The sequence below is a fragment of the Puma concolor genome, chromosome B1, assembly GCF_028749965.1.
Source record: "Puma concolor isolate L17-30 chromosome B1, mPumCon1.1.hap2, whole genome shotgun sequence".
NCBI classification, from domain to species: Eukaryota; Metazoa; Chordata; class Mammalia; order Carnivora; family Felidae; genus Puma; species Puma concolor.
In genome coordinates, this window is record NC_141670.1 from 81,678,892 (window position 1) to 81,701,364 (window position 22,473).

At 41.9% G+C, this 22,473-nt stretch overlaps 1 protein-coding gene across 3 annotated transcripts in view; it reads left to right on the forward strand.

Moving 5' to 3' along the window:
- SLC10A7 (solute carrier family 10 member 7) overlaps window positions 1–22,473 on the forward strand; it is a 253,775-nt gene that overhangs the window by 216,685 nt on the left and 14,617 nt on the right. For 2 of the 3 annotated variants that reach the window (XM_025921713.2, XM_025921714.2), the window contains one exon: window positions 7,404–7,477. In XM_025921713.2, the coding sequence (XP_025777498.1) occupies window positions 7,404–7,477 (74 nt within the window). Of the gene's footprint in view, window positions 1–7,403; window positions 7,478–13,864; window positions 16,866–22,473 lie in introns of those variants that run through there. The other variant, XM_086704147.1, reaches the window with a different exon arrangement.

Consider the following 22,473-nt stretch of genomic DNA (forward strand, 5'->3'; position numbering starts at 1 on the left):
CAGGTCACGATCTCGCGGTCCGTGAGTTCGAGCCCCGCGTCAGGCTCTGGGCTGATGGCTCAGAGCCTGGAGCCTGTTTCCGATTCTGTGTCTCCCTCTCTCTCTGCCCCTCCCCCATTCATGCTCTGTCTCTCTCTGTCCCAAAAATAAGTAAATGTTGAAAAAAAAATTTAAAAAAAAAAATAAAAATAAAAAAAAAAAAAAGACACCAGGGGTTTAAACTCAGGCCCACCAGTTTATACTCTATTGAGTTTCATTTTCTCTTCCTCCTTTTTATTCGTTTCTACTTAAAATTAGTAAAAGTAGCCTGTGGTTTCTTTTTCATCTATTTCTTACCAACTTACTAAATCTAAAACCAGATTATCAAGAGACAAAAATCTCAACATGGACATCAGTCTGTCTTTTTTTTCTCTTAAGTGTATTTATTTATTTTGAGAGAGAGAGTGGGGGGGGGGGGAGGAGCAGAGAGAGAGAGGGAGAGAGAGAATTCAAAGCAGGCTCCACACTGTCAGCGCAGAGCTCAATGCGGAGCTCGATCCCACGAACCGTGAGATCATGACCTGAGCCCAGATCAAGAGTGGGACATTTCACCACCTGAGCCACCCAGGCACCCTCCTGGTCTGTCTTTTTTTGTATACTGCATGCTACTGACCCCTGATGATGTAAGGTTAGCAGAAACCAGGAGACACCCAGCCTGGAAAATTCAACTTTCTTACAACACTCCTCTCACCTGGTTAACATTTCTTAGATTTACTGACCTGACGTGTTAACCATTCTAGTGTCTGGAAAGTACACTTCTACTTTGAGTATTTAAAATAACATTTGAGAAAAATAAATAAATAAGTAAATAAAATAAAAGAACATTTGAGAGTTACTATGCTGTGTTCTTATTTATCTGTCCACAAAATAATGTCAGGGTTAAAAATTCCAATTCTGGAGTCAGATAGATATGAGTTTCAATCCTGTTTAATAACTCTGTGATTTCTGTCATTCCTCATTTATAAATGGAGATAGTATTAGTGCCTACCTCGTAGGGTCATTTGGTGAATTGGATAATGCACTCACAAAGTCCTCATCCTAATTCCTAGCATACAGTAAGTGTTCAATGAATGTTAGCAACTGTCGAATATTTATTGTACCAAACTAATTTATCTATACTGTTTCAAAAACTAATGATGGAAGAGAAGAAATTAGCATTTCTAGCTTTGTAACACATTCTCTTTGGCATTACACTGTCACAGATGCTGGGGAATGAGAGCCGATTCATCATACCAATAGCAGCTGTCCATAGTACCCTAAGCTTTCTGCAACTTTGGGAAGCTGTCACGGTATTTAAAAAAATGTTGAAAAGGTTGGAAAAAGAAAGCAGTAATTATGAGCCTTTAAAAAAATATGTAAAAGACAGTTTGGAAAGCTGATAACTAGAGTAACAGAAACCCAGAGTATCACTAGAGTGACAAAAGAAACCATAAAGAAAGGGGGGAAAAAAGAAGCAAATATTTGAATATTTGTATAGGTGTTTTCACCCTTATCAGTACATTTTTAATTGGATGTCTCAAACGGCCTCTCATTGTAGCCAGGACGGAGGGATGGAGGGACGGAGGTAGGGACGGAGCGTATAGTAGGAAGGAGCTAGGGACGGAGGGAAGAAAGACAAGTATTAGTATTAACAGTAAGTCTTACCATTTCACACGTGAGGCACTAAGCCACAGAGCTCTGGGTAACTTGTTTAGTGGCACACAGCTAATGACAGATGAGGTCTTCTCCTAAAATTAAGTGAAGATAAAACACAAGTACAGAGGTTAACAAAGGAAAGTATTTCACATGGAAGTTTCCTCCTCTAAAACACAGTGGGCTTAGATGGAACTCCCTCAGAGGACCTTTTCTGCTCCACATTCTGCGATTCTACTAGTAAAACCTTCTGACGTGTTCTCCTTTGTGAGTACTGCAGAGAAAGGCAAGATAAATATTATGTGGAAAACACTGATTGAAAGCTCTGTAAGAGAGAATAAAAAGACCAATTGGGAAGAAAAGGAAATAAACAGCTCAAGGGAAGCCGAAGTGATCAAAAGAATTATAAAAACGGGATAAAAAGAAAATCAATATTAAAAAGAGAGAAGGTAGAGTTAGAAAATAAATAGTAATGGGATTCCTTTCAAGAGTGTGAGCGGACACAATAGAGATGTTAATCACTGAAAATAATTGTAGTCGTTGCCACTTAAACATAACGCACATTTATTTAAGGGTGCTTCATTTTTCTGGATGGCGTCTTCTGCCATGAAGTTGCCCCTTGACAGGGCGTGGCTGAAGGAAGGTTACTGACCAAGATAGCTGCCCTCATCCACCAAGTTCTGTGGTGGGTTTTGTTTTCGTTTCTTTAATTTCCTTTGCGGAAAGCGAACTTGTCTCTGATTTGGAGCAGCCTACTTGCTAGGTGTGTATGACTCTAGAGAAGTTAGTTACCCTCTTTGTGCTTCAGATTCCCTTTTCAGAAAAGCAGCTGATGATAACACCCTCTACCTTATAAGGCTGTTCTGATAAGATGGAAATACTGGGAGTAACGTGCTCTGGAAAACGCTCCGTGCTTCCCGCTGTGGTGATTTATGGGCACCATCGTCTTCCTCATCACGAATGGAGGCTTCAGTGAGCACCTGCTCTGTCGGCTTTCCCCAAGACCCGTGATGTGGAGCAGTCAGTTTCTTTCCAGAGAGAGTATTTAGGGAGAATATTGGTTTTTACCCTTAAACGGTTCACTTTTATGTGCTGACACCCCCTCCCCGCTGACGCACCCTGTGTCCGTAGAATGACAGGGCGGCGTTCCATCTCCCGTCAGGCCGGAAACCTCCCCATGCAGGCCTGGCTTCAGCCACCTTACCCGGAGCAGGACAAGTAAGCAGGTCTCGCCACGCCATAAGTGCTGTTCTAACGAACGTCAGCCAACGCTAGGTTAAATCGGAGCCTTCTTGGCCAGAGAGATTTGACACACTGGGAACGTGCGATAGGCTGGAAAAGAGCATGATATGAAGCAGAACCAAGTTCACTAAAGGAGAAGTATATTGCCGGACTTTCCCGGAAAAAACCAAACTGCATAGTCCACATGCAGCAGCAGTGGGTTGGCAACAAAGGCAGCAACAGACCAAAAAGGCCTTTGTAGTGTGACCAACACCATAAGCGTTGCTGGAGAACAGCCCCAAACTAGGTGGTTTGTTGTGTCACATGTTCCTCAAGCACAGGTGGGCAGTCGTTCCTGTGGAAAGTTTCTATTCGTTGTGAACCGACTATATTTCATACTCGTCAGTCTGCCCATTTCAAGTTTTCCTAACTTCTTAGGTTCCCAGGCTTCAGTATTAGCTCAGACTCTCTGGATGAGCAAAGTGCCTCATGCTTTATTTACAAAGAACATGAAATCTCTGACATAAATTGCCTCCACTTTCCCATTCTCTACAAGAAATTTTTCCATATTTCCTGCTCAGCTTGTCTTCTTTAGTGTCCAGTTCATGGGCTGGGAAATAGCCCCTCTCAGGCTAGCCCCACAGCCTGGTCCTCTTAGGCCTCTCTGAAGACCTGGTTTCATCAGTTGTTTCTACCCACCGTGTCATCCCTCTCTCTGCATGGTCATGTTCAAATTCCCATGACCTTTTCCTTCTCTTCCCCAGATTTCTTGAAAACATGGTGCCCTGTCACTAATGCAAATTCTGTTCACTCAACTCCTTGGCCTCCTCCCCAGACCCTGTTGGGCCGCCTCTTCTGTTCCCTATTTCCATTAATGCCCTCGTGTTCCTCTTAGTCCTATGTGCTCAAAGCTTATCATTTCTCTTTCATTCCTCCTCCTCTCTCAAAGCAACAGTAACAATAAAAATATCAGCTAGCAGGGGTGCCTGGGTGGCTCAGTCGGTTAAGTGTCCGACTTCGGCTCAGGTCATGATCTCATAGTTCATGAGTTCGAGCCTGCGTCAGGCTCTGTGCTGACAGCTCTGAGCCTGGAGCCTGCTTTGGATTCTATGTCTCCCTCTCTCTCTTTGCCCCTCCCCCACTCATGTGCACTCGCACGCGCGCTCTCTCTCTCTCCCTCTCTTTCTCTCTCTCAAAAATAAATGAAAACCTTAAAAAAATATATCAGCCAGCATGTGTTAAACACTTGTGATGTGCCAAATTCTTAACGAACATTGGTATTTATCCTCCCCTCAGGAGCCGTCAGTATTATCCCTATTTTATATATAAGGAAAAGGGTGGTCCGGATTGAAATTCAAGTGCGTCTGCCCCCAAAGTGTGTGCTTCTAAGCTGCCGGGAGGAAATATTTCACAGAAGTCAACATTTGACAAGTTCTTTTATTTCTGTCTTCATGTCTCTTACCACCATCTCTGCAGTCACGGTGATTCTTCAGGCCCTTACAGCCTTCTGCTTCCTGCCTAGCCTCATCATTGCCAGTCTTATACCACACTCAGTGGTTACTCCTCCCATCTCCTTAGCCCATCTTGTGAAGTCCACACTCATGGTCACAGCCATCGTCCCTTCATACAAGTCAGCCTGAAGACTGCTCTTTGCCAGCTGCCCCCTGGACTCCCTTACCTAAAATACACACCGCCACGTATCTAAACCTGACCTTTAAAGCCCAGCTCAATTGTAATTTCCTTCAAGAAGGTTCTCTGTGTGCTCCATCATTATCCCCCATTCCCTGCCAAGCTTGAGATAATCTTTTTTTGGTGCCATAACCCTCCCACCCCCTCTTTTTCTCTTTCTCAGTCCCCCTCTCTTAAAAAAAAAAGATAGATAGATAGATAGATAGATAGATAGATAGATAGATAGATAGATAGAGGCACTTGGGTGGATCAGTCTGTTAAGCATCTGACCCTTTGTTTCAGCTCATGTCATGATCTCACGGTTCGTGAGTTCGAGCCCTGCATTGGGTTCTGCGCTGACAGTGCAGAGCCTGCTTGGGATTCTCTCTGTCTCTCTGACCCTCCTATGTCTCTCTCTGCCTCAAAATAAATAAACTTTAAAATATACATATACAGCGGTGCCTGGGTGGCTGAGTCGGTTAAGCATCCGACTTCAGCTCAGGTCATAATCTCACAGTTTGTGGGTTCGAGCCCCGCGTTGGGCTCTGTCCTGACAGTTCAGCTCAGAGCCTAGAGCCTGTCTCCCTCTCTCTCTGCCCCTTCCCCATTCTCTCTCTCTCTCTCTCTCAAAAATAAACATTTAAAAAATTTAAATATATATACATATGCATATGCATATCTGTGCTCCTTTCCTCCATGCATTGACAGCACCTCACACAGCTGCTTTCACGTTAGGCCTACGTGATGAACAAAGGAATCAAGGAATATGTCAGCCATGTAGTTCAATGTTTAAAAATAAGAGTGTTATCACAATATAAATATGAAAATAAAATGTGGAAACAGTAAGGTCATCTTATTATACTCAAGTGATACACATCTGTGGAGAATCCTCCACTGAGGTGAGACACCAAAAAGTCAGTTTGGGAAGTTGTTATCCAAAAAGAGCTGGAGGTAAGACTAGTTAGTTAGGAAGTGTGAGCACGCATGGCTTTTCAGAGGGGAGAAAACCAAAGGCCCATTTCCACATTCTCTTCACCTGTGCCCAGGGGGACGAGGAAGAGAAGGCCCTTCTCCCCTCCAGTGAGTATGTAACAAAGAAATCAGGACACATGGATGGATTTAGAGAGGATTTTTCTCCCAACGAAAGTTATATGCGAGGATGAGGTTACTAAGGAAAGGGGTGAGATTGCTCTCTTTAGAGATCCTTAAAAATTGGATAGACTGTTGGATCTGCAACTGTACACGCAGAGTCAGGTTCTGGAGCATTTTCCATTTGCTAACTCATTCCATTTGTCTCAGTTCAGGGCAGGGAATGAATAGACTTACTGTACCTCAAATCCTGATGATTCTGCAGGAAGGAGTACTTTCTAACATATCAAGCATAATGATAATAATAATATAATAATAATATTAGTAAAATAACATTTCTTTTAGCATCTGGTTCTCTAAATCTTTATATGCTAAAATGGAAAATCTGAAAATTGATATTCACCAGTACTGTCCTCCATAACATTAAATGGATTTTGGCTAAGTGAGATTTATTTTTAAATGCTTCACCTATCACATACCAATAGTAGAACACGGCCGTTAAGAGCATAGGCACAGAAGCCAGACTTGATTTAAATCCTGGCCACGTCACTTACTAGCTCTAGGGTCCTGGGTAAGCTACACACCTCCTGGGTGCCTCAGTCTTCTCATCTGTATGTGGGATATTGTGTCGCCTACCTTATGGGGTAGCTGTCTTCAAATGTGCACACCTTAGAGGAGTATCTGATACACAGTCACTGCTCGAGGAATGAAAACTTACTATTTTTGCTAAAACATATGATGTTTCGTTTTTGTTCATAGCATGTATTCATCAAAAGGTTATGTTTGCTGCCAGAAAGGTATGCTCCTTCTTGAGGGAAGCAGTTACAGAGATACATTAACGCTTTCGAGCCGCTGGAATTACTGTCAAGTGATAGCCTCGTAACTTTGCTAAGGGAGTTCCCTGCTGCATGATTTTCACAAAGCCCTGCGCCACAGCCTGACTATGTATGTGATCTTTGGAGACCTCCACCACATATTTTTGTAGAGCAACTCTATTTCTAATAACCAATAACTAGATACAGTCCAGCTGTCCTTCCATAGGTGAATGGTTAAACAAATTAGGCTACATACATATCATGGGACACTAGTTAGCAATAAAAGGAACAAACTTTTTTTTAAATGTTTATTTTTGAGAGAGAGAGAGACAGAGAGAGAGACAGCTAGTGGAGGAGTGGCACAGAGAGAGGGAGACACAGAATTCGAAGCAGGCTCCAGGCTCTGAGCTGTCAGCACAGTGCCCAACGTGGGGCTCAAACTCCCGGACCGCGAGATCATGACCTGAGCCGAAGTCGGATGCTTAACCGACCGAACCACCCAGGCGCCCCAGGAACAAACTCTTGATACACACAACAACTTGGATGAATGTCTAGGGAATTATGCTGAGTGAAAAAAGCCAGTCCCAAAAGGTTATGTACCATATCATTCCACATACAGAACATTTGAAATGAAAAAAATTTTGAACAGTTTGGGGTTGCCAGAGGATAGGCATGAGGTATGGGGAGAGAATCATGGGGGAGCTGGGAGAGGTGGTGTCCCCCACATAGTTTTAAGACCTTTTTTTCATGGGCAAATGACTCAGGAATGATTCGCTAAAAACAAATTCAGACACGTCTGTACATTTGGGGATAGAATCACTTCTGTCACCAGGACTGATCAAAAGATGTTAACATGAAGGTAGGTACTACATCTGATTTAGGATGTGTTTAAGTAGGCTTTTTATGCACGTATTTGTAAAATACTCTTTTTGCCCCTAGGAATAATTCGGGTTTCACACCAGCAGACACTGTGGCTATCATTTTCTGTTCTACACACAAATCCCTCACACTGGGTAAGTGATTCACAGAGTCGAAAACAAACTTTTTAACCAATATTACCCTCAGTTACATCTTACGATTTTAACATTTAAGCATTTCTTCAAATTAACTGGAATGGAGTATTATACACTGTGTTAGATAAAGAACAATAGCAAGATGAGGACGGGTCGTTGCTCTGAAATACCATTATTTGGTTGGACCAGTTTTTGAAGGCCTAAATTTAATAGTGTGGGACTTAACTTAATTTGTAATTATGTTTTTGATTCTCATAAAAGGTTTTCAAAGTAGTGTGTTAACATTAAAAGCCGGGGAAGGAGGTAGTAGGAATGGGGGAAGGAGAAGACTTTCTTCTGAAAAGGAATGGGCAAAAACTTAGCTTTGGAAAGCTCTAGAGTTGCCCCTGGAAAAGTTAACTTACTTTTTTGGAAGACCGGAGGAAGGTAGAAATATTCTTACCCTAATCTGGTATTGACATTAGTTTAAAGTCCATTTCAGAATGTTACTTCCATGAAGAAACACAATGTGGTTATCATTAACCCAATCTGATTAGTGCCTGAAGTGAAATAAGTACTTATTTAATAGACGAAAGTAGATCAAGAAGAAAAGTGCTGTTTTCTACTGTGCTTTCTCCAGTGTATTGGCATTCTCCCAATAATCTCTCCGGGCAATTGAATCCATGTTTTTAGTCATGAAAAGTCATAAAGTAACCAGGAACTTTACTGACAGCTTCATTCACAAACTCCTTGAGGTAGTAGGCACATTGTGGTAAAAAAAGTCGTATTAAAAATTTCTTTATATTTTGGCATGTGACTCACTTAAAAGAGTCACTTAAAAGAGTGAAAAAGCATGACAATTCTCGGCATGCTCATGTTAAAAAGGTTCCGTCTGTAAGTTAGAAAACAAAGACATTCCATAATGTTGTTACTAACCCCATGCACGTTTGTTTGATAGAATCTATTGTCAGTCTTGCCAAGTTTGGAAAATGACTTCAAAATTGGACAAACTAAGAAACAGTTGCTATCTAGGGCTTCAGCTTATTTGAAGAAGTGATATACAGTTAACTCTTGAACAATGCAGGGAGAGGGGGCCTTAGGGGCACCAACCCCCTGCACAGTCAAAAATCCATGTATAACTTTTGACTCCCCCAAAACTTAACTACCAATAGCCTACTGTTAACAAGAGGCCTTACCAATAACGTGGTCAATTAACATAGTATTTTGTATGTTATATGTATTATATACTGTAATAAAATGAGCTAGAGAAAAGAAAATGTTATTGAGAAAATCATAACGAAAAATACATTTGCAGTACTATACCATATTTATTGGAAAAAAAATACACATGTAAGTGGACCCTTGTAGTTCAAACTCATGTTGTTCAAGGGTTACTGTATCTAATGTCTATACGTTGCAGTATTCCTGTTAGGTTTTCTTCATAATATTATCGAGTTGAAGTTGAAAGCACTTTGGAAGTCACGTTCCAATCCTGACTTTGTGACTGGACAAATCCCTTAACTTCCCTGAACCTTTGCTTTCTCATCTGTAAAATGGGGCAGAATCATACTCACGTTTATGAAGTTTATTATTAAGATTAAAGATAAAGTTTGTTAAGTAGCTGGCACCATACTTGTACATAATCCATAGTCAGTACATGGCAGAATGTGCCATAACTGCAGTGTATGTAGATCACTATGGAGGAAATTCTACAGCCCACCTACAGAGCCGGGTGCGCTGCCTGGCACACAGCAGACACTCTTTCAAGCAGGAGCTGTTATTGTTTGTTATTATCAACTGTATTAATTATGACCGTGTTACCATTTCCACGGTTCCAGTCCCCCGACCCCTGGTCCTATAGATTTTCATGTAATGGGTGTGGTTTAATTTTTGACTTAAGAGAAATCATCTTGCACTTCTTTCCGCATGCTGTTATTGCGCTGTGATGTCTAGTGTTCCAGGGCTCCTAAAAAGTGGGTAGAGAGTCCAGAGGCCAGGGCCACCAGACGCCTCAGATGCCCAGAGCCAGAGATCAAATGAGCCCATGTCCGGTAGAGTGGATTAGAGGAGATGCTGAGCTGTGGCTGCACCATATATACACTCTGCATTTCTGCAGTGGGCTTGTAAATCCCATACACTCCTTGGGGTTTTTTTGGTCAGAAAAACCAAAATGGATTTTTTCTGTCTCTCCACGATGTTCTTTTGTGCTGGAGCTGGCTGTATTGAGCAAAGAACTCTACCCAAAGAGCCTACTGAAGCCTGACCAGTATTCTTTTCTTTTCGATGAGCAAAATACCTACCCATTGGATATTTGTGTGTGTGTCTTTTTATTTTTCTTAATCTCAACACCATGTTCTTCTGTTCCTGATGCTTTCTGAAACCTGATTTTCAGGCAAACCGGTATTCTGAACACTAATCAGAAGTAGCTGTTAAAGGAAGTAGCTGTTAATCAGAAGTTGCTAAAAAGGGTTGGGTTAACTTGGACAAAATGTCTGCATATGCACTTTGTTTTTGCAGTGCTCTCCCATGAAGTAGACCCTTAGATACTACAGTAAGATACAAGCTGGTATCTAACTAACCATGTAGTCTAAATCCTCAGTTACTTTCATTACATGATGGCCTTAAGCTTTTTTGGAATTGTGAGACCTGAATACGTATCCTCACTCTTCCACTGAGGCATGCCCAGGCTTCAGTTCCCTTAGCTCTTAGATTAGGCAATTTGACTGACTATTCTGTCCTGGCTTGATCATATCTGGCTGCCTTCCTGAAGTCTCCTAGGCAGCATTTACCTCTTTGCTACTTCCCTTATCTCAGGGAGGTGACATGGATTGCCCTTGTTCCAGCAACACCCTAGTTTTTACCTGTAGCGAAGGGTGTTGGCTCAGTATTACTAGAATGGCCTATGAATTTACCGTATCCGTTTTCACAAGATGCAATGCACGTTCCCTTCTATTGGGGACCTGACATCACTGGTATAGAGGATCTGCCATGACAATGATAGTAATTATCCTAAGGGAGCTTCTTCTCTGCATGGAAGTGGAAGAACATCACACTAAGTGTGAAAAAATTCACATTCCAGAAAGCGAGGAACATATTTCAGATCATATCACTCAGAATTATACTATCTCTCACCTCTCACACAAAGATAAAATATAATAGGTTATAATATATCTCTTTGGCACTGAGAAAGTATATCTGGTCCTTGTGAGATCACTACCAAAGTATTTCTTCTAGTGATTTTACACACACACAACAAATGTGCACACACATCTAACACCTCAAATAGAATACATTCAGTAAGGCTTATGAAATACCATTCATTATTATATGTAGTATTTGTATTTAGGAATAAATCATTGTAGACCAAGTGGTACCCAGGTAACTAATGAGCCACAGATGAAAACCCTCACTTGAGGAGCCTTCTGAATATTCTCTTGTACATACCCTTTCAATTTATTTTATTGTTCTTGCTTTTGCCCTGTCTCAATCTCTTCAGTGTACTTGCATCTACGCAGATGCTGAATTTGATTCATTGCTTTTATTAGTGCATTTGCCATTGATTGATTAGTTCTTCGTATTAGTACTTTTTCTATTGATTGATTGCAGATGAAGTGACTATTTGACCTTTAATTATGAGGCTTCCTATTGAAAATGACATTGAGCTATGGCTTCACATAATCCATCTGGAAAGCCTGACATGATGCCATTCCCTGGAGTTCGTTCAGGAAGAAAGAGGAGGCCTGAAGGAAGCACCGAGCTATCACTGTGCCTCATCTAAAACAATACTCCGGGGCTTGCATGCTGCTCTCCTATAGTTTTAGCTCAGGGTTGGAGGTAATTTTATATTTGTCAAGACAGCATCCCTTGCAGTGGGTTGCCTTAAGAGCTGTGAACTCTCCCAAATTCTCCTCTAGTTTGATGTTGATATTTGTAGGGTAATGACAAGGTATTTTACGTAGCAGAGATTGAAGAACGGTATATACCCTGGTTAACAACGGCTCAGTGCACAGTCAGTCAATAGATCTCATCAGAAAGAAATTCGATCCAAGATACTCTGTGGAATTAGTAGTTTACTTCTATTTTATTTTATCTTTTTCTCTTGAGTGTTCAAATCACTTTGCTTATCTAGAGTTCCAATACATGTGAAAAACATTCTCAAGACACCTCAAAAGAGAATGTTTCAGGAGGTTTGAGATCCCTTAATATAAGTTTATATTAGTTTTTAATGTTTTTAAATAGCAAAATGAAAGCACATACTCCCATAGCATGTCAACTGACTATTGACAGTCAGTTGTGAGATTCTCAGTCATTTATTTCCAGAAGCATTTCTGAAGTGGAAGAATGCTATTTAAAGTTTAGAGAATCATGATGAATGCTTAATAAAAGCCCACCATATGTCTTACCGTTTATAGACACTATGGACAAGGGCGAATCAAGGCAGGGATTCCCTCACACTGTTTAGACTTCACTATATGAATCTATGGTTGCAGTTGCACAGCTGAATTGTGACAAGAAACTATGCATTAAGCAAAAAGAATATAACTTTTTGGTAGACCTGGGATTCTGCAGAGTGGAGAGAACACATACCTGATTCTAGCCTGGATTCCAGTTCCATTGATCTCACCAAAAGCTGGAACAAATCATGTAACTGCTGCGGGCCTCAGTTTCCTCATCTGTAAAATGAGAAGATGGACAAAACGATACCTGACATTCCTCCCAGGCTTAAGTTTCCGTGAGTCTGTGCTCAGTGACTGTTTCTGTTCTAGAACCGCTTCCCTGCTGTGTGTGAAAGGGAAAAGAGCTCACGAACGGTTGTGTAAATAATGTTACATTATTGCAGGAAAAGAAATACGGCTTTTGCTTCTTCCAAAAGAGGTTAAAAAATAGCTTCACCCTCCAAAGAGTTTCATAGGAGAAACAAAGTCTGCAACGGATCTTATTTTCAGTTTTCCTTGGAAGCTACTGGAGAATGCTACAGGATTACCCGTAACTTGGGCTGGAAAGATCACTTAATAACATCTGCATTATTTTCTCAAGAGGAAATGGGATTGAAATATAAAAGTTTTCACTTCTGCTATTCTTTTCCCCTAAAGCTTATCTGTGATTCTATTTGGCACACAGAGACTATTATCTTTTTTTTTTTTTTAATGTTTATGTATTTTTGAGAGAGAGAGCGAGACAGAGTGTGAGCAGGGGAGGGGCAGAGAGAGAGGGAGACACAGGAACCGAAGCAGGTTCCAGGCTCTAAGCTGTCAGCATAGAGCCCCACGTGGGGTTCAAACTCACAGACCACAAGATCATGACCTGAGCCGAGGTCAGATGCTCAACCGACTGAGACACCCAGGCGCCCCAACAGAGGCTATTATCTTAATAAAACTTGCCCCACAATTGGGAAGCAAGCTTTGAGCTCATTAAATCATATGACCCGAAAACCTTGAATATTAGCAGGTCAGTAACATTATTTTGCCTACAAAGAAATGAGAGCATGGAAAATTTTTACAAACTTAACCCCAGATCATATAACTAATAGAGACTGGATGCCCAGCCTCCTGATTTCCAGAACTGCATTGGATAATAAGATATGAAAGCACTTGGAAAACCAAAACGTACTATACTGATTCCAAATATTGTAAATGTGCATTCTCGGTGTGAATTTGAATTATTTTATTAATTGCTTAAGGAAGAAAATCACTTCTGATCACATTGCTAGTTATAAAACAGTTTTAAATACTTAATATCTATAATTGTTCCCAGAGGCATATGTTTCCATGCGGCCCAGTCAGAAACTGGCATTCATTCCTTCTACCTTCTATAGTAACAAAAGGTTATATTCTATTTAAAGTGAGTCTTGATGAGCCAGCCTCTCCATTTCACGTGAGGCATCACTGTCTGCACTTTTTCTTGCAAACTAAGAGCCACAGTGCTGTATGACAATAAACTATAAAGTGGAAAGAGAAGTCCAGAGAAGAGACAGAAAATAGAAGTTTGTGTCTGGGTCGTAGCCATAAATATGTATCTGTCCTGTGGTTTGCCACTGGAGTTACAGTTCCATAAGGAAAGGCAGTTCGGGGACCTCTGCATTTGACGGATTCTTAAAGATGCCACTGAAATTATAGACAGAGTAGATTTTGCTACTGCACTGAAGAAAAGTGAGGGAGCATCTGTCATTTTGTACCATTTTTTGATCCATATAAAGAAAGAAATGTAAGTGCTCAAAGTGGTACACTTCTGTTTCTCAGAGGTTTGTGGATTGTTTTGCTTTGAATTTTTGATTCTGAATTTGGTGTCTGAAAATCGTTGCTAATACATCTAGACTTAGGTAATAAAGATTTAAGAAGTTCCCAGGTTCTAGGCGGCAAGTATGAAATGAAAAATAGTAAAACTTCTTTGCTGTTTTGTCTTATTTAGCCTGACCCCCAAGTACCATTAATCTTAATGATGTGCCAGGAGCTGTTCACCTGGAGATCAGTGCCCTGCTACCCACATTTCCCCTCCTCCTCGTTTCCTATGCCAGAGACTGTCAAACGTGTTAAATTAACAACCTACAGTTAGAGATACATTTTACAGTGTCATCGAGTACACATTGCTTGTGTGTAAAAAGTTTTACAAAACCCCATTCACTCTTATTTTATATGATGCATTCCATATTCTATCCAAGTGGTAGATAAAACCCATTACATTGACTTGCAGTTCATTAATGGGTCATAACCCAAGGCTGGAAACTATTACCTTATACCTTCTTGGTAAGATTTTATCCCCTTCCTCAAATAGTTACCATATAGGCTTCAGCGTCCACTGTCTTTTTTCAGTTGATCTTTAACCCAAATTTCTGATACCATGTGGAAACCAGAGCTAAATTAAGACTCAGAATAATTCTTGATTTATGGTAATATAAGATCACCTGCATTTAGATTTTTATTAATCCAGCTTATATTACAGAGTCTCTGTACCTTTTTTTGGATTTACTTTTTAATTGTGTCTCTATTCATCATGTTTTCAATAGTAGTGGGAATAAAAATAACAGCTAACAGTACTTGAGTACTTAATAGGCAAACACTGTGCTATGTGCTTGTTACATGAAGTAATTTACTTGAAAATACTTTTGTGCCCAGTGTGGGATCATGTAGGCACTAGTTAGTTCAGAGTTCAGCTCTAGGGACAGCCAGTTGCTCTAATGGAAAATTCTCACCGGAGTGTTCGGCTACTATTTTATCAGAAAGGAAATACTGCAGAGGCAGCTATAGCACATGCTTTTGTGATCTGTATCTCTGTCAACCAGAGATTTCGCTAATGAGTATAATGAATTCTGAAATGGGTTTGTATTGATGAAATTACTGACTTGTTACTTTGCATGATAAATGTTATAACTGCACTCTGACTAATAAGTATACTGCCTGAAAACTTTAGAGACACTTCCTACTTGCCTGAAAAAATCTAGCAAACCCAGTAGCTTGAATATGAAATCCTCCAGGCTGTGCTGGAGGCTTATCCCTACGTGGTTTTGTGCCCCACTATTATTAGGAGGATGTGTGGTTGCCTGAGGCTGACTGGAAGGGTCATGGAATCCTGTGCTGGAACGTAGCCGTGTGTGCTTTGAGAGGGGCTAGTGAGAGCGCTTGAAAAGTCAGAGCCAGGCCCTTGAGTTGACAGGATAGGTTGTATAAACTGTTTCTATGTGTGACTACGAATATGTGTTGAGTTAAAAACACCTGTATGTGTGGCAGCTTACTTTCATTCAAACCTGCTGGCAAGCTTGTGGGGGCCTAGCTCATCTTCACCCATTCTTAAAATTCTTGGGTGGCTCAGTCGGTTAAGCTTCCGACTTCGGCTCAGGTCATGGTCTCGCGGTTTGTGAGTTCGGGCCCTGCATCAGGCTCTGTGCTGACAGCTCGGAGCCTGGAGCCTGCTTCGGATTCTGTGTCTCCCCTTCTCTCTGCCCCTCCCATGCTCATGCTCTGTCTCTCTCTGTCTCTCAATAATAAGTAAACATCTAAAAAAAAATTTAAAAAAAAAATTATTTCTGTGGCCACTACACATTATCTGCCAGAAAGAATCTGGAACTTATGCGTGACCAACCTGGTGGAGGTCACCTCCCAATAGTCCTTTACACACACCAGCTCACATCACTCCCGCCATCATCCTGGATAAGGAAAGTGAGGTTCCTAAGTGATCAGCAGTTTGCCCAAGTCACATGACCCAGGGGGCAGAGCCAGAACTTACATGAGGTCTCGCCCTCAGCCGCTGTGCTGTGCTGTAACGACAGTTCTACAGAGAGTATTGTGCTCTAGTACCAGTCCTGTGGGCTACTAGCTATGAACAGTTTAGGCGAGATGATCTCTGGGGCCCTTCTAGTTCTAGCATTCAATAATTCTCTGATTTTGAAAGGTATTCAGCTTTAGAATCTTGAGCCCTTCAGAGGGATACCTTAAGATCAACATTTCAACAAGGGTGGCCCTCTAAATTACAGCAAGTCACTTCCTTTGAAGAAGAAGAAGAAGAAAAAAAGAGATTACTGCACCTCATCTGATTCAGAATTTTTAAGAATAAGACCCTGAAGTCCGATTTTTGAAACACACCAAAAAAGAGTATTTTGCACACGAAAGTTTAAGAGGCATCATAATACATGCATTGAGAATCACCTCTCAGTTTCCAGAATGCTGGCTCACCTGCCCAGACCTTTAGGGAAGTGTTTGACATAGTAGAGCATTCAGGCAAATTTTGTGTAAGTGCTTTTTGATGGTAATGGAAACTAGTTTGGGTCAGCTTGGCTTGGTTGGTTTGGGTTGTTTGGGTTTTTTTGTTTGTTTGTGTTTGTTTTTGACTTTAGTGTGGCCATGATGTGCCCCACTTGTAGATACTTTTTATTTCATTATTAGCCAAAAGGAGATACTTAGGACAGATGCTCATGACATACTCCCAAGTACTCTAAGAAAATAAAATTTTACAAACAACTCAGTAGACTTGGACACTGATTTCTCAAGGCCACTCACTTTCTCGTTCCATGGCTCCAGTGTGTGATATTGTGGTTATGTCTAGGAAGGATGAAAACTTGCTCCTGTTTTTCCAATCTGTACCTATATTTTTGCCTGAACTTCAAAGGCCTTTTGAGTTCCCTTTGTATGAATGTGGTCAAAGCGCAGCTTTTGGATGTGGAAGTATGCCAGTATTTCACAAGGCATAGCCTGAGCAGAGGAAAACCCTTCACTCAGCAGCCACAACCCCAGTGCTCACTCCAGAAGCCTCCAGAAGTGAGGCTTGCTTTCTTTAAGCTGAAAGTAAAGTTTAAGCATATTAAAAATAATTTCAGCATGCCTGGTATTCGAAGGTTGTCCGTATAGAAGTCCCTTGATGAAAGGAAATAGATATGAATTTCCCCCCCAAAATCTTATAGTGTAATTCATACCATGGAAAGATTCAAAAAGAAAATAAGAGGGGAGGGGAGGGGAGGGGAGGGGAGGGGGGGAGGAGAAGAGAGGAGAGGCGAGGAGAGGCGAGGCGAGGCGAGGAGGGGAGGGGAGGGGGGAGAGGAGAGGAGAACCACAAGCCCTTATCCAGAATCTGTAGACAGATGAAGGCCAGTGGAGTCTTGGCCACACCCTAGGTAGGAAGTTTCAGTTCCTGTGGCAATCCTCAGTAGCTACCATTCTCAAAAGTTGTAGGAATGCTTCTGACATCACCCTGGGTGTTTCAGTGGCAAGCTCCTTCCCTGCCCAGTCCTGTAAACTAGTAAATCTGAGCTCCACAATACTATCTCATAGCGCTCTTTCTAACCATAATCGAAACCCTAATCACAATCATTTGGGTGGTGCTGAATCTATGCCAGACGACCGTACTAGGTACTTGACAAGCCCTGCCTCACTAAAACCTCCAACTTTGAGGTGGGCTCCCTTTGAGACAGTTGTTTTAACCTCCTTTTCAGCAGATGTGGAAACTGAGGGGAGTAGGGTTAGATCACCCAATCGATTATATAGCTGGCAGAGGGCATGATCAGGATTTAAAACCAGGTCTCTGATGTCAAAGACCAGGTCCTTCCCATCACGCCACCCAGGATTCTAGAAACACCTGAGAATGGTGTGTCAGCCGTCCACCGCTCGTTCAGTCTCGGTGGCGGGGCAGGAGCAAGAGGAGCCGTCGTTTACCTGCACCAGCTGCACTGCCGCTGGACTGGGCTCGCAGTGGCACTGAAAACTCCGTACCTTACCTTACATGCTTTGAAGGTCGACTTAGTGGCATTAAGTTAGTGGAAACTCATAATTCCCAGTTTTCTTTATTTCCAAGTAAAAAACCACCAGTCATGGAAGTAGCTCTAAAGAGATTAATTGTACCCGTTAATAACCAAATCACGCACCCGCAGTCGTATACACGCCACGCTTCTGAGAGGGAAACGCCACGAGAGGTGAGGGGAACACGCTGTGGCGTTCTGGAGCTTGTCCTTTGTGAGGAGGCCTTTGCCCCGTCCAGGACAGCTGACAGCGGCCCCTGGCCCAGTGCTTCCTGCTATCTCTACACTCGCTGTCAGTTGCCGAGGGGTTTGGTCTTTACTATTATTATTATTCATATTTAGAAAGTTTGCCTGTAGCAGTACTAAAATGTGCATCACAGGACAGCAGCTGTTTACCGTGTTTGAAGTGAAGACGCTCACCCAGGAGATCTCATTCACTTGAAGTTCGTATCTCTCAATCTCCACTTGCAAACAGAGACCTGTGAATAACATTTGTCATTTCAGAGTTGCATCTCTCCAATTATTTATTGGGTTGTGTCTCTTCCAGAAGTGCCCTTAATTGAGCCAGACACTATAAACCGGTTTGTGTGTATTTAATGACAGCCAGCTCCATGCTCCTTTACAGTGAGGAATAAACGAGCCTGCAGCTGCAAAACGAGGGGGACACCCACAGCCTCCTTGTCCCCATCTACAGCCCCATCCAGACAACTCCAGCCAGAAGTTAGAGTTAGCTGCCCACTTTTTAAAGCCATGGGGTACCAGGTGGGTTTTTTGACAAGCTACCTTGGGGGCAAGAGGAGACGTAAAATTGGACACAGCTCAGAAGAGGCCGAGGCCTCAGAAAGCCAGCTTATTTGGAATGTCATCTCTCCTGAAGCTGAGCATGGCAACAATACTGTAGCAGCGACAATTCTCAGAGCTGCCTCTGCTGCACGTTCCCACCATGTACTGGTTCTCTGTGTGCTACGACTGGTCTACTCTGGTGCAAGCACTCTAGTACTGCTAGAGCAGACGTTCTAAATATTAATGAAAAACAAACCCCTTGAGGGGAAGGAAAAAAGAAAAAAAAAAAAAAAAAAGAGGTTAGAGTGGGAGAGAGCCAAAGCATAAGAGACTCTTAAAAACTGAGAACAAACTGAGGGTTGATGGGGGGTGGGAGGGAGGGGAGGGTGGGTGATGGGTATTGAGGGGGGCACCTTTTGGGATGAGCACTGGGTGTCGTATGGAAGCCAATTTGACAATAAATTTCATATATTGAAAAAAAAAAAAAAAACCCTCGACACCGGCAGTGAGTGCAAAAACAGGAAGCAATGGTGCCGATGAAAAGGTGCTTTTGAAACACAATTTTCTTGATTCGTTCATTCACTCACCAAGTGTTTTTTAGTGCCTACTATATGTTGGGTCCTGTTCCAGGTCCTATGGGCTGCAGCAGTGAACAAAGTACAAAAAAAGTTCTTGCCCTTATCTAGCTTCCTTTCTAGTGGGATTAAACAGACACTTAAGCATAGAACATATCCGATGATGGTTAAGTGTTATACAGAAAAATAAAACCAGGAAGGAAAACAAGGAGTGCCAGGGTGGAGATGGGAAGGTTTTAGGCTCAAAGAGGGTGTTGGATCAAAGACCTAAAGGAAACAGGGAGCAAGTCACATGGGTATTTAGGGGAAGGAGATTCCAAGTGGAGGGAGCAGTGAGGGTGTGGGGCCTGGGGCAACACTGTGTGCCTGGCAAGTTAGAGGATGAGGAGGGGGCCAGTATTCAAGAAACAGAATGAGTGAGGGAGAGAGCTATAGGAGACATGGTACAAGGGATAGGAGAAGAGAGAGTGATATTGTGTAAGACCTCGTTGGCCATTGTAAGGACCTGCATTTTACTCAGGATGAGAGTGGAAGTCACTGGAAGGTTTTGAGTACTCCCTCTCAGCCCCTTCCCTGCTCATGCTCTGTCTCAAAAATAAATAAACATTAAAAAAAATTTTTTTTTGAAGACTGCAATTTAAGATTATCCCTACTGATTTGTTGATAAAAGTGGCCATTTGTCTGTACTGACTTGTGAAAACCACAATTCTCTTAGATGTGTGAAGTACTCAGAGGTTAAGGAGAACTGAGGGGATTAGATAAACATCATTATTTCCAGAAATGGCTCTAAGGGCTTTCTTAATTTCTTCCTCTGCCTAAAAGCCTTCTAAATGAGGCCTTAACTCTCCAATTTTTATATATTCAGAATAAAGAGCAGGAGGAGGTTAGTAGGACATCATCTAGCTAAATTAAACCACAGAAACCTGAGTGAACATTTTTAAAACAGTTGGATTTAAAGATAAATAATGCTAATTTCTAATCCCCAAATCAAAACTGCCTTGTTTTGTGTCAGTTCTTTAATTCTTTTGTGTCAGAAGACATCTCTTCTGATGTTGATGTTCATCATAAACATTGTATCATCAAGAAGAAAATTACTGCCAGAGGGTGATTAACAGCCATGTTGACAAAAGAAAGAATGTATCTTAAAAAAATAATGTGCATTTGGGTCACAGCTGATCACATATACCACTTAACTAAGACTTGAAAGCCTTCCAGAAGTTCCGCCGTCCACTGTTAAGAGCATTATCAGTGCAAAATTTTAGGGAGCACTAACTTTAGAGGGTGGGGGCTGTGTCAGAATCCACGAAAGCACGTGTCACATCCATCCGCTTCTCTGATGTGCCTCGGACAGAAAAGATTGGAGTGTTTTTCTTCATTTATATAAAAACACATCTAAAAAACTTCTGTAAAATTAAGCAAGGCTTTCCAGAGCTGGAGTCCGGTGAGTTCTGTTCTGAACCAGGGGCCACTTCTGTATTGGTGATCATGTTAAATATATTCTGATGACCTTGTGTTATTTTTGTCATACGAAAGCCTCAATCTATTTTTGATGTTTTCGTGTCCTGTGAGCATGAATATTAGCCAGATTTTCTCATAAGAAGACAAAAGACTCTTCCTTCACAGCCTAGAAAAGGAAAAAAAAGTCATGTCCATCTACTTCCTGCCCACCTTGTCTCCATAAATATGGTGACCCCATCCTGGAAGACACAGCCGGCGTTTGAATGAAGCCTCCGTGGCTCAGTTCTTTAATTCATTCTTGAATTCCCTGCTTGCTAATTACTCCTACAACGCTGTCAGACAGGTGAAGGTGTACCTAATCTTCCGAGGCAGAAACCTTCAATTGGTAGAGTTAAATGTTTCATTGTCAGCATCTGGTGAGTCGGCTCAGGCCATTCATTAAACGTCTTTTCCAATCAGAACGTACCTGTTTCAGAACAGAAATAACACCAGCTGCTCGTTTTGGTCTTTTCTTGCATCTTTATTTACATAAAACTTTCAGCAAAGCGATGGGATTACAGCCCAGGTAACTGAAGACTAAAACACAATCTATTATTTTCCTAAAGGGCCAAAAATGATCACAAGCCACCTTTTATTTGAAGCAAGTAAAAGGCCGGTCACATAGGCACCTTTGTTGAAAGGCGTACCTCTCTTTTCCTTTCAGACTTCTCTTGTGTAAATATTATTTTTCTTAGGTTTCACCCTCTGTTTTCGATGTTAGTATTATCAAGCATCTCTTTTCTCTGGGGTTCCTAAGTACCCCCAACAAATCAGCATTTCAGGCATTGCAAGCACAGAGTATGGTTGAAGACCACAGACGCTGGAGCCAGTCTGTCTGCATTCACATCCCAGCTACATCCAGTCACCAGCTGTGCGTGGCCTTGGGGAAATTTGTACTGATGGCGACCTCAGTTTCCTCATCTGAAAAGTGGAGACAAGAATGGTAGCGTTACTCACACTGTAAACATGAGGAGTGAATGAACTGATGTTTGCGCACTCTCCGAATGGTACCTGACACATAGCAAGCCCTGTGTAATTGTCTTCTGTACCCTGTAGTGCCTTTCCAACACACAAATGAAGATCAAAAACGTCCATGAACTCAATGGGGCACCTGGGTGGCTCAGTCGGTTAAACATCCGATTCTTGATTTCAGTTCAGGTCGTGATCTCACTGTTCATGAGTTCGAACCGCGCTGACAGTGTGGAGCCTGCTTGGGATGCTCTCTCTCCCTCTCTCTCTACCCCTCCCCTGCTGGTATGCACGTTCTCTCTCTCTCTCAATGCTCTCTCTCCCTCTCTCTCTACCCCTCCCCTGCTAGTGTGCGCTCTCTCTCTCTCTCTCTCACTCTCTCTCTCTCTCTCTCTCTTAAAATAAATAAATAAATAAACTTAAAAAAAAAATCTATGAACTCCAGATATGACTTCCGAAGTTCTGTACGAGGTGGGATTGTTGAAAGACTGAAACATGGATACTGCTCTCTCTTTTCTAAAGCTTTTGGTTACTGGAAAGGTGGTTCCTTTTTCTTAATAATGGCCTTAGGTGTGTAGTTTGTAACCTTATATTTGTTAATTGTCCTGCTCTTGCAGACCTAATTCTCCCTTTTGGATAAAAAAATATATATATGTATTCTTGAATTACGGTTTTGAAAGATGAAGGATAAATGTCTAAAGTTTCACATCAGAAAAGACATCTGACATTTAAAGTCTTCCTAAGTGTGGAGGGGAGGGTGGCCGGAGAGCAGCGTGAGCCCCTGAGAGGAAAACAGAGGGGGTGTTTGAGGCCAGTTTGCGACGCACGTTTGCTGACGTCTCCTGCGTTGATTGTAAAGTGTCCCTTCCCCTCTCGTACGCCAGCTACAGAGATAACCCTATGACATATTTTGGGCTTCGGAGGTTAGAAATTAAAATTCCATTTGTAGATATCTGTTAGACTGGTGCAGG